Source organism: Symphalangus syndactylus, chromosome 21 (genome assembly GCF_028878055.3).
Source record: "Symphalangus syndactylus isolate Jambi chromosome 21, NHGRI_mSymSyn1-v2.1_pri, whole genome shotgun sequence".
NCBI lineage: Eukaryota > Metazoa > Chordata > Mammalia > Primates > Hylobatidae > Symphalangus > Symphalangus syndactylus.
Window position 1 is genome coordinate 35,443,693 of NC_072443.2, and position 12,028 is coordinate 35,455,720.

The window sequence follows — 12,028 nt, forward strand, 5'->3', positions numbered from 1 at the left end:
GTTTTTAATATTTGTTCTGTTCCATTGCTTTCATCTTTTTTCTTTAACTTCTTTTATTGTACATAAATTTTTATCTTCTTTGCATATCATTTCCTTTGAATCTCTTTTATCAGCTTTTTTCTTTTTTTATAATTACATATTGCTTTATTTATTTCAAAATTTCCCTCATTCTATTTTGAAAATGAACTTTAATGAATTAGCTTTTGTGTTTCTGGTTTTATTCTAATTTTGTCTTAATTTATGGAGTGATTTTTAAAAATTTATTATTTCTAACCTTTTCTTGAATTTCATTACCTATGTTTTGTAAGCTTTTTTCTTCCACTGGACTCATTGGGAACTTTCCAAAATTGTGCACAATTTACATCATTTTATTTCTTTTAGCTCAATTTGAATAATTTGGCTATGATTTTTATTTACTTTGTTGTCATGTCTTGATAATATGCTGTCATTGTTGTAGGAATGTTATTTTGTTCTCTATTCTCTTTTTGCTTCTGGTGTCTTTGTAGGTTATTCTATCTCATTCCCTTTCTATTACTCGTGCTTAAGTTAAATGCATTCTTATCACAGAGGAGTGGGCCAGGCTAGCTTTTCTAGAGTGTTCAGTATCCCTAAAGCCGCCTCTTCTGTTATTTTCAAGATAAGTAATTTACCATTGTACTTTCTGAGTGTATTTCCTTTGCTTCTATCCCTCACTTTTACTTAAGTTGCCTCTTTGATTTCTCTTATTGGACCTGTCCTGTTTTATTGGATTCTATGTCCAGCAGTTTTTTCTCCCCATGGCATGTGTCCTGAGAAGTCCTTTCTGCTCCAGCACTGATAACCTTTTTCTTATTTTTCTTGAAGACACTGGTGATTTGGTGTCTGCAAACTCTCTTCTCCATTTCAGCTACTATTCTTGGATTAATCTACCTGTCTTTCCAGTGATTACCTGTTACTAGGCAGAGGGAGGTGGTATGGGTTCTCCAGTTCTAAGATCCATCAGAAGCCCAGTTGATCTTCCTCTGTTTCTTTCTGCACAGTTGCTGATAACACAGTGGTTTAGTAGATTTTTCCCCACCAATTAAGAGGGATGTGTTGTTATTTAGTGTTCTTGTAGATATGATCTATGTATTTTTAGTTTTGTTATCCTATTTATCCTCTGTTTTTATAGAGGGTTTCAGGTATATTCAAAAAGTAATGCCACTTATATTGCCAGCTTCCCAGATTCTGGACAAAATTTACAAAAATGTAATACTTATGTATTTGACTGATGTTCATTAAAATATAACTAACATATTTGGATTGCATTGACTTTAGAGATATTCAGTATATTTTAAAGAAATATATATAAGTAAAACAATTACAATAATTTAAGAATAAAATTAAATAGTAGTAATGGTCATATGCCAATATGGCAAAAAATTATGACAGTAGAGGTGGTATACAAACAACTCCATTTGGAAGTGCTGTGATAACTAAGTGATTTTTTTTACCCTTATGGGATAGGGCTCTTTTTTTCAATTATGGGCTTGGAGTACTATTTGGAAACAGCAGTGGAGAGCAAAGAAAGCACTGATCCCACCTCCAGAGCTTGAGGAATTAGAGTGCAAGAAAATATATAACCACTATTTGGAAGTGCTGTGGGGAAGATGTACCCTAATGGGAAGATCTGGTTTTAATTAGGAAAAGGAGGAAGAAAGAGTTATCAGTAAAGAAGATAGATGATATTGATAAGAGATAAGAGATTGAGATTAAAATACAACAAAGATCTAAAGGCTAGATATAAAATTTATAAACTGAGAAATACGCCATTAAAAAATGTATACTGTTATATAGCATATATTTATATGTGTATTTATACATAAAATTTTTAGCCCTAAATTGGTGCTTTAATCTTCAGTTTCCATTTTCTTGATCAGATGGACTATAAAACTTCATAACCTAGCCTTTGCCTTTTTATTTTGATGGACTAATACTGTATAACAGTTATACTGTTTTATAACATATATATATACACACAACGTTAGTACCAATAAGAATGTTCATACTCAATGATCCATTAATTATACTTCTGAGAATTTATCTTAAGTAGCTGAATGGTCAGAAGAAAGCTATTAGCATAAGGATGATCCTTGCTATATAGCATGTAATGGTTTAAAATAAAGTAAAAAATCCAAACTGAAAGAGCATAACGATTCAATAATTGGAAATGACTAAATGAATGATGATTAGTATATAAGATAAAATGACATGAAGCCTCCACAAATTGAAATCACCAGTAGTTCAAGAATCACACAAAACATTTTAAAGTAATGACATATATAACATTCATTGGTAAACAGGATTGCAGACTATGAGAAAACATGCATGTATGCAAACAAGATTTGAATATAGAAAAAAGAATATAAGATTTTTAGGATATTTGGACGGTAGAGTTGCCTTTATTTATAAACTTCTTTTGATGTTATAGTTTAGTCACAAATTTATATGTATGTATATAAAACTTTCCCAATAGGAGAGACTACAAAATGGATATTTATCTTCTATTACCTTAAAAATTAAAATAATTAACACTGCTTCCTCAAAGTTTCCTTATATATTTTTGTGTCATTCCTTTGTGGGAGGAATGTTTATAAGCTCTGAGAAGACTGTTAGATATGAAGACTGTAAAAAGATCAGATTTTTAGGGCAGGAAAACTATTATGTATGATACTATAACGGTGGATACATGTCATTATACATTTGTCCAAACCCATAGAATGTGCAAAATTAAGAGTCAACCCTAATGTAAACTATGAACTTTGGGTGATAATGAAGTGCCAGGGTGGGTTTGTTCATTGTAACAAATGTACTACTGTGGAACAGGATGTCCACAGTGGGGGAGGTTGTGGGTGGGTAGAGGTAGTAGATACACTGGGAATTTTGTACTTTCTGCTCAATTTTGCTGTGAACCTAAAGCTACTCTAAAAACTAAAGTCCAACAAAACAAAAAGACAGTTAAGGCTAGGTTATGAAGTTTTGTATTCTATCTGATCAAGGAAATGGAACCTGAAGATTAAAGCACCAATTTGGGGCCAAAGCAGAAGAACATGCCAAATGATGAGTTTGATTCTGTTTGGGTCATTTCCTTGTAATTTTTCAGTATTTAGCAACAATTCTGTGCTCCTCAGTGACTCCGTTTAGCCACTTATACAATGAGGGCTATCGTGGGAGTTTGCCTCTCTGCTTCATAGGTGTACCCTGAGGACAGATGAATCCCTATACTAAAACTGTTTTTGTCTCTTTGATAAAAAGCACTTTACAAACCAATCAGAGATTCATATATTTTCTACCTTATGTTTTGTTACAGTTACACCAGATGAATGGAAAAGCAACCATACAATAGAAATAGAGATAAATCAGACTCTGGAAATACCATGCTTTCAAAATAGCTCCTCAGAAATTTCATCTGAGTTCACCTATGCATGGTCGGTGGTAAGTGTTGCCCTTTTCAGTGAATAACCGCAATGGTTTTTAAACATTGATGAAGTAAAATGAATAAGCAGTAATAATAGGGAAGGAAGCATACAAATAGCAGGCAGGCATTATGCCAGTGGTGGGAGGAGGGATAGGGAAGGAAGGAGAGGTCACTCAGATTCCTTCTCACAGGCAAGCCTCTGAGTCTATGAATGCAGTGAATTAATTTATAAATTTGCTTCTAAAGATTGATTTTTATTTCTATTTATATACCAAACCATGATTACAGAAAGAGCAAAGTGTGATAGTGCCCTAGAAAGGAGCCATATTCAGCAGAAGCCCCTACTCACAGATACTTGTTTCACAAACAACATATGCAGAGCTACAGACTCCTTTCTCCAAAAACCCTTATTACTACACCTTGGGAAATATCCAACATTGGCTTAGATCGGGAAGCACAGACTCTAATGCTTGTGAAATATAAGCAGCAAATGTAAATGAGACAAGCAGGCCTTGTATAAGAAACCGTCACTGCCCAGCTCTATTAATGCCGCAGGGGGCTGCAGGCCTATAGTTGCCAGGCCTTCTCATTAAAAAACAAAAATCAAACAACAAACTAAAAAAGCCAGAAACATGGATTTTTATGAAAAATTTTCCTATTTTAAAAATTATGTGTAGAGCAAAAATAAATACTGGTCTATTATTTTGATGTGTAGAGTAAGAATAAGTACTGGTCTATTATTTTGCTAAGACACTGTAAAATATAGCCCTAATTATAAATTTAAAAAATTTCACTGAATATTCACTTTGGCAGTTATGGTGGGCCAACTATTAAGTTGCTTAACATGCTTAACATGTCCTGTGATGACTAAATTCTCCCACTACTTTTCTCTCCTTGAAATACTGCAGAATTCATCTATACAGATCTTCATCTAATTGGATTTATGATTTAATTTGGCCTATCCCTTAACATAACTGCATCATTTATCTACTTTGTCTGCCTTTGTTATTTTATCATTAGTCTACATTATTCTGCCTAATGCATCAGTTTATTTTTAAAATCTAAATTTAATCTTAAAAACTAAAATTTTCTGAGCTTTTTCTCATAACAGGTAAACAAAATCAACATGAGGGTAATAATAAATATGAAAGAATTGTGTCATTATAACTTTAATGTTAGTCAACCAAACGGCAGCCAGCTACTAACCAGTGTATATAGTAAACCCCTAAAACTGTTAAAAACAAATGACAACAAAGAGACAAACACAATTATAGAGGTGACCATAAACATGATTTCAAGAATCACGTAATAGGGCATTCATTTAGATGATACAGAATATGATTACTGTATGTTAATTTTTATATTTTTGTCAAAATGAAAACAGAGGATTCAAAAATTCTTATAAAACTCACAGATCCTCATGAATGTAACAGCTGGAACAATTTGGAAACTACTGTGATTCAGATGGTTGATTATTCACATTACAAGCTGCCTAGATTTTTGTGGACAGTCTTGGAAACTAGACCCTATATATAAAAACATTTCCTTGGGTTTGTGCCAAACTCAAAATAATTGACTTGTACGAAGAACTTTAAATACAACCTACTGATAATTTTTCAGTAGGTATTTTTCAGATAGTAAATAATAAAAAGAATTATATTTTAAAATAACTTTCCCAAATGGTTGTAAAACCTACAGTGTCTCTTTGTCGTCTGTCACAAAACTCGTTTGCCCTTTTATAGGATTTGCTTTCCAAAAAGTAAGGCTTCCTGGACAGTATGCCTATCATTAGGATGAGTATAAGTCCATTGTTCTTAACAAACATGATGCAACATAGTTCTGAGAAAAAGGTTAAGAAGTGAGATAATTTCAGGAGGACAGAAATGTACTATACTAAACCTTTTAGTAATGAAATGCATACCTTGCTTCAATATTTTCCACCAACAGAGCAGAAAGTTCCTATCCCAGTTATCACAAATTCATTAACAATGGCAACTAGTTTAATAAAGCCTTACTGTAGATATTTTTACTGTAGTGTTCTTATCTTGTCTCATGGGTATGTAATCTGTTTTTCTAAGCAAATGTAAAGCCTTCAGTATGTGTCTTTTATGTGACTCTGAGCTTCTCCTGGACAAAAATTTGTATCTCTCATTTCTTTTTTTTTTCAAAGTATAAATTCATATTTTGTAGGAAATGTAGTTTACAAAGCAGTATCAATCGCTACCCCCAATGCAGATGACCCACTTTCCTCCGAAGGGGGACGTTTAGGTCCTATTCCACTGGGCAAGGGTAAAATGATTCAGTAGTCTTCCAGGTTAACAGTAAATTCTTCTCCCAAGGCTGGAGCCGTCAAGGCACAGTCTGTATGAGGCTCACCCTGTCTGACCCTAGGCTGGGGTCGCTTGCTCGGTAGGCAGGAATTGGGGTGGGGGTGGGGGCTCAGGAAAGGGTCTGGACCCTGAGACTTCTGCTTACAGGACGGTGCTGGGAAAACCCTGCCTTGGGCTTGGGAATCCCCTCTTTCCCACCTTTGGGGAACAGGGTGGGGAGGGGGTAAGTGGGACCCTGCTGCCTGGAGGGCTCAGGTCTGAGCAGCCGGGAGCCCTTAGCGCCCATTCCAGCAGACCTATTAGGAATTTACTACCTGAAGACAAATTATAGGTCTAGGGTCTTCTTTGTGATTTTGGGGGAGTTGAGGCATTGGGGGGTGAGAGGTATGGTCTAAGGTCACAGTCTGGGAGAGGAGTCCTTGGGATCAAAGGTTGTGCAGAAGGACCTTCCCCACCTCCGGCCTCATGAGATAAGGTTGCCAGGATTCCATTATCATGGTGAATTTCTCTGGGCTCATGGGTTAGGGGTCATAGTGGAGCCACCAAGGTAGAAATCACAAATGGGATGCATGTGTGTTAACTGACAGTGGCCTGACCAGAGGTCAGGGGGCACTAGATCCTTGGCAAGAAAGCTAAGGGATCAACAGGTGGGATGTGAGACACCAGGCGCATGGCAGCTCACACGTACATGGCCCGGGGCATGACAAAGCCTTTGCCCCAGTAGGAATCAGAGGGGCTGCTGTAGGACAGAGCATCATAGGTGGGGTTGATCTTGTCCAGATACTCTTCCTCCTCCTCCCCCTCCTCATCCTCTAGATCCAGGGAAACGTCTTCCACAGCAGGTGGCCCTGGAGGCACTGGGATGGGGGACCCTAGGCTTGTGGCTCCAGGGTGCAAGGTCCTGACCGCTCTTCCAAGGTGGGAAGCTTATGGTATCGAGGCATTTCCTGCTCAGTGCATGAGGTGCCAGTGTCAAAGTAGGGGGTCTTGAGTGGGCTGTGCTCTGAGGCCCCCAGAGTGAAGAGCTGGGAGGGCATCTCCTGCTCCTCCAGCTTCGCTTTTGGGGTTGGTGGCTTGTAGGCCGGAGGTCCCTCCAGGCTGTGGGGTGGGAGGTAGGTCAAGTGGAGACTAAGACCCGGGCATCCCTCTGACTCCAGGGTTACGGCACATGCTGTTCCCTCTACCTGAGTCCCCCTTTCCCCTGCCCCCTTTTCTTGCCTGGAGTAAGAGTTTTTTTTTTGGTTTTTTTTATTGCTCATTTCAAAAATCTCTAGCATCTAGTATAGAGTCTAGAGCATAGGTACTCATAAATACTTAATAAATACTTGAATTAATTTGTTTCCATTTGTCCCCTTTCCCCACAGTCTTATTCATTGTTCTCATATTAAATTAATGATCACTAAATTCTTGCTGTTTGATTGTTTAATGAGTGGCGGCTCATTAAGTATCAAAGACTTGACAACTGATGAGTCACCGTTTATCAAGTAGCTTCCTTTAAAGAAACTAAGAAGGCCATATAGACATCACCTTTGGATTCTGCCAGGACATTTAGAGTAAATGAATGCCAGAGAGTGCATGTAAGGTCACACAGTGAGAGGGTGAATCTTAAACATCCACTAGAACCTCAAGCCATGCTGCCACTTTAAAGAAAGCACCATGATACCAACAACTTGAAGAATCTTTCTAAAGAAACCTTTCTTCAAAGGGAACATGGTGTTGGCAAATGTGCTGATTAAAATCCTATGGTACATTTCCTTTCAAAATGTCAAAATCTATTTGCTCCTCTCATTTACATCTATGACCCACACTATTGATGGCTGTAGGATTCAGCCAGTCTATTAAACCATCTAATGTCCTTATAAAGTAGATTACATAGGGTGGTTATAGTCTCCCTTAAATGAGAACAAACTTCCTAAATAAATGGAGGGAACAAACTGCCTGACAGTGCACAAACCACACCCTGGGCTCATGGTTAGAACATCCTACAGCGAGGAGGTAAAGGAACAGAAAGGAAAAATCCCCGCATTCATGCAAGTACAGAAACCCATGATTAGTGTCTTTGGGCTGATCTATGCTCATTATAATAGTAAAAAACACACCCATGAGTAGAGATTTAAGATGTTAATGAGACATGCCATGTATCTACCAGCATGCACAACAATAGCACATGCACATCTGAGGACCACCCAGAACATGCTTAATAGCAACACACCTTCCCACCCCTTCATGAATAATCATATGAGACTCTCCTAAAGAGAGTTTCCCTAGTGTCAGTCAGCATCATCTCACCTTTGAGTAGCCCGCTGTGATCAGCTGTGAGTGTACTTTTGCTTTGCAGTAAGCTCTCTTACCTCCTTTCACTTTGAACTTGCTCTCAAATTCTTTTGTGCGGTAAGGTCAAAAAACAAACTGGTGCCACTGGCAACACTTATATTAGGGAATAAACTACAACTCTTAGTATCATAATTGTTACATGTCTGCAAAGGACACAAATATTCCAGCCAATCCATATTTTTGGTCTTTAATCTCTTCTTAAACTAACAATAATAATCAGAATGATAAGCCTATTGTTCTTACAAACATTATATAATCTCTTTGGAAGGAGATTACAACATAGAAATGGTGAAGGTGAGCTCAGGAGAGCAGAAACTTCCTATACTGAACTCTGGGAAGCTTCAAAGGCCTTCTGCCCCAAGTGACTCATGAAACCCTGGAAACAATTTACAAACTAAAATTATCTAAGTCAGTGAAAAACAGAAGTGATGTCTTCCTACATGTGGAATTTTATAAAAGCTAATTAATTCAATTATGACCCTCATAGGAAAGGTTATTATTGGGATTCTGTCTCAAAAAATAAACTCTTATGCTACATGTGCCTGATCTCATGCTAAGGCTGTGTTACGTGTGTTAATGGGACAGACTCTGCATTTTGGGAAGTTACATTGCAGGACTGGGAATACACTGAGGTAGACGGGCATCAGGTGCAAATGGACGGTGTATCTAACATTCATCCAGCATGAGGGGTAACTAAGTAAACACAAAGGGTTAACTCTTTAATGGAAACTAATAATCTATGTGAATGGAGGAGTAATATATAAGAAATCCTAGAATATGTGTATTTAGATGGGATGCAGCTGGAAGCTGAAAGATAAGTGATATTTTTCCCATTTTATGCATTGGGACATAAGCATATAGTCATCAGGGAAATTCTGCAAGCTTATTCTGGAAGCTTCTAAATATACTCTAATATTCTGTTTTCATAGCAAATTGTCGTCCTTATTTCCCACAGCATAAATTTCAGTTCAGTCCAATAAACATATGTGAATCTGTTTTGAGCACTAAGTCCTGCAGGGGTACAAAACTATATTGGACATATTTCCTACCATGACGTACACCTTTAATAAAAATGTTAAAAATGGCAGCATGGGGAAAATAGTTCAATTCTGACTAGATGGACCTGGGAAAGCTTTTTAGAAAAGGTTATATTTGAGCCGGATAATTAAATAGTTGGCTAGCAAAAGACAGACATATACTACACCAAGACTCTGGGACCTTTAAATACAAATTGGTAGTGCAGACGGGAAAATGCGTAAGAGGGAATATTTGTTCCCAAAGTCAGTGAAAATATAGAAATTCATGATTTTTCTCGTTAAAATCATGAAGAGAAGGACAAGAATATTTCCAATTCAAACAATTCAATATTAGTGACAAAAGCACATAACTATAGATGCTCATCTATCTTAAAATTTTTATCTATAAATATATCTTCAACATGCTCTTATTTAATATTTGTGCTATTTATGTTAAAAGGTAAATGGTACTATAGACAATGTTTGTTATGCTTATGGATGCCTCACTATTCAGAAAACAAAACTGTAACCTCTTACTTGATGGCGGCTGATTCTAATTGTCTTTAATAAAAAAATGAAGTGCTAGCCAAACTACAAAGTGTTGATAAGCAACAACAATGGTTAGAAATATATTGTTCTGGTGCTCTAGAAAATGGACGTGGAGAGCTTTGCAAGCAGCTTGCTTTGACAGCACTGACTGGATGGAGAATAAATTGAGGAAATGTGAAGATAGGAAACAGTTTGGAGAAAAAAGGAGTACAATCAATACCGTTAACAGCAGTTATCAAATGAGCTCTGCACACTCAGCACCCGCCATGTGCTATGGTCAGTGCAGCCAGCTCTGACATGGAGCTGGTTTCAAGGAGCTCAGGATAGCTCAAAGATGAAATATTATCACTAAACCAAGGAGGTTGAACATCCCAAGTCTGAAAACCTGAAATTCAAAATGCTCCAAAATCTGAAACTTTTTTAGCGCACACATGATGCTCAAAAGAAATGTTCAATGGATCATTTCAGATTTCAGATTTTCAGATTTAAGATGTTCAACTGGCATAATGTAAATAGTCCAAAATCCAAAACAATCTGAAGCCTGAAACATTTCTGATACCAAGCATTTCAGACAAAGGATGCTCAACCTGTACTACAAAGATTCCTCTTCCAAATTGAAAATTTTGATTCTAGTTCAAAAACAAAGCCTCAATGACTTATTTTAGGATGTGTCAAGTATTTAAGGGACATATAACAGCAGTTTTATGATTCAATATGATCCCTTTCAGCCATTATCATGCTAATTATTTTATCAAGCTCCTACACATAATTTAATTATGCATTTGTTTCTTTTCTGTGGCTCCTGATTTTCATATTTGTTTGTGTGTGTGTGTTTGTTCTTCTCCTTAAGTAGATTTTTTTAGTGCAAAAATCTTTTTAAAAATTATATTTAAAAATCTAATTTTTTTAGATTTTTTTTTGAAGCAGTGTCTCACTTTGTTGCCTAGGCTGGAGTGCAGTGACATAATCTTGGCTCACTGCATCCTTGACCTCCCCAGGCTCAGGTGATCCTCCCCCTTCAGCCTCCCGAGGAACTGGGACCACAGACATGTGCCACCATACCCGGCTAATTTTTTTTTTTTTTTTTTTTTGGTATTTTTAGTAAAGACAGGGTTTCACCATGTTTCCCAGGCTGATCTTGAACTCCTGGGATCAAGAAATCCACCAGCCTTGGCCTCCCAAAGTGCTGGAATTACAGGCATGAGCCACCAAACCCAGCCCTTAAGTAGATTATAAGTAAGAAAGGCAAAGACTGTTTCTTCTACTACTTTCGTGAGACTGTATATAGCAAAGTCATTAACAGCGTGACTTTTGGAGGGAAATTGCTGTTTTCAAGACCTGGATCTCCACTACTTACTAGCTATGCAACCTAAGAGCTGGGCCTTGGGAGTAAAATTTAAGAGAGCACAAAAAAATTAGTAATCAAGATAAATATTTTAATACAATATTTTTAAAAATCAGAAGTTAGGGAAAATCCATGATGAATAAAATATCAAATTTGTAAATAAAGGCAGACTGTTGCTTGTGTTTTTGAGACCTTGCTACATTTATATTGTTTAAGGAACAGTATTTTCCAATCAACTTGTTGTTCCTGGGCTTCATGGCCATTGTGTCCCACAAGGGCCAACCCTTATGGGTTGACATTGGCAAGAGAGCAGAATGAGCTATTCATGGCTTTATAACTGTCTTAATTTATTTTGTGCTGCTACATGCAACAGAATATCTGAAACTGAGAAATTTATAAACAGAAATGTATTCTCTCAAGTTCTGGAGGCTGGGAAATCCAAAATCAAGGTGCCAGCAGGTTAGAGCCTGGTCTCTGTGCTTCCAAGATGGCACCTTGAATGCTGTGTTCTCCAGAGAGGACAAAAAAACTGTGTCCTCACATGGCAGAAGAGCAGAAGAGAGAGAACTCACTACTACAAGCACTTTGTATAGTGGCATTAATCTATTTATGAGGGCAGAGCCCTTTGGATCTCCCATTAGGCTTCACCTCCCAACACTGTGCTACTGGGGATTAAGTTTCAATATGAGTTTTGGAAGGAACAAAAACATTCAAACCATAGCAATGAATCTCCGTAATTCTTCAGTTTAGCCAGGCACATAGTGAACACTCATGAGATAGCGTGTTGATCATAGGCTGGACTAGATAATAATAAGCTTGTATTATTGAACATCGATTAAGTGTCAGGACTAGAGTAAGTATATCATATATGTTAGCTCATTAAATCTATATTTGCCATTAAAATGTGGGAGTCTACCAAGGTGTGAATCCATAAAGTTTTAGAAATACTTATTAATATTTTTTAAAGTGGACAGTTTTTTTCTTTGAATAACAGGAAAAGAAAAAGCTGGTAGAAATA

At 37.0% G+C, this 12,028-nt stretch overlaps 1 protein-coding gene across 3 annotated transcripts in view; it reads left to right on the forward strand.

The window, feature by feature from the left end:
- CD96 (CD96 molecule) overlaps positions 1-12,028 on the forward strand; it is a 102,460-nt gene that overhangs the window by 16,085 nt on the left and 74,347 nt on the right. For all 3 annotated transcript variants that reach the window (XM_055259468.2, XM_055259469.2, XM_055259470.2), the window contains exon 3: positions 3,329-3,453. In XM_055259468.2, coding sequence (XP_055115443.2) covers positions 3,329-3,453 — 125 coding nt within the window. The remainder of the gene's footprint in view (positions 1-3,328; positions 3,454-12,028) is intronic.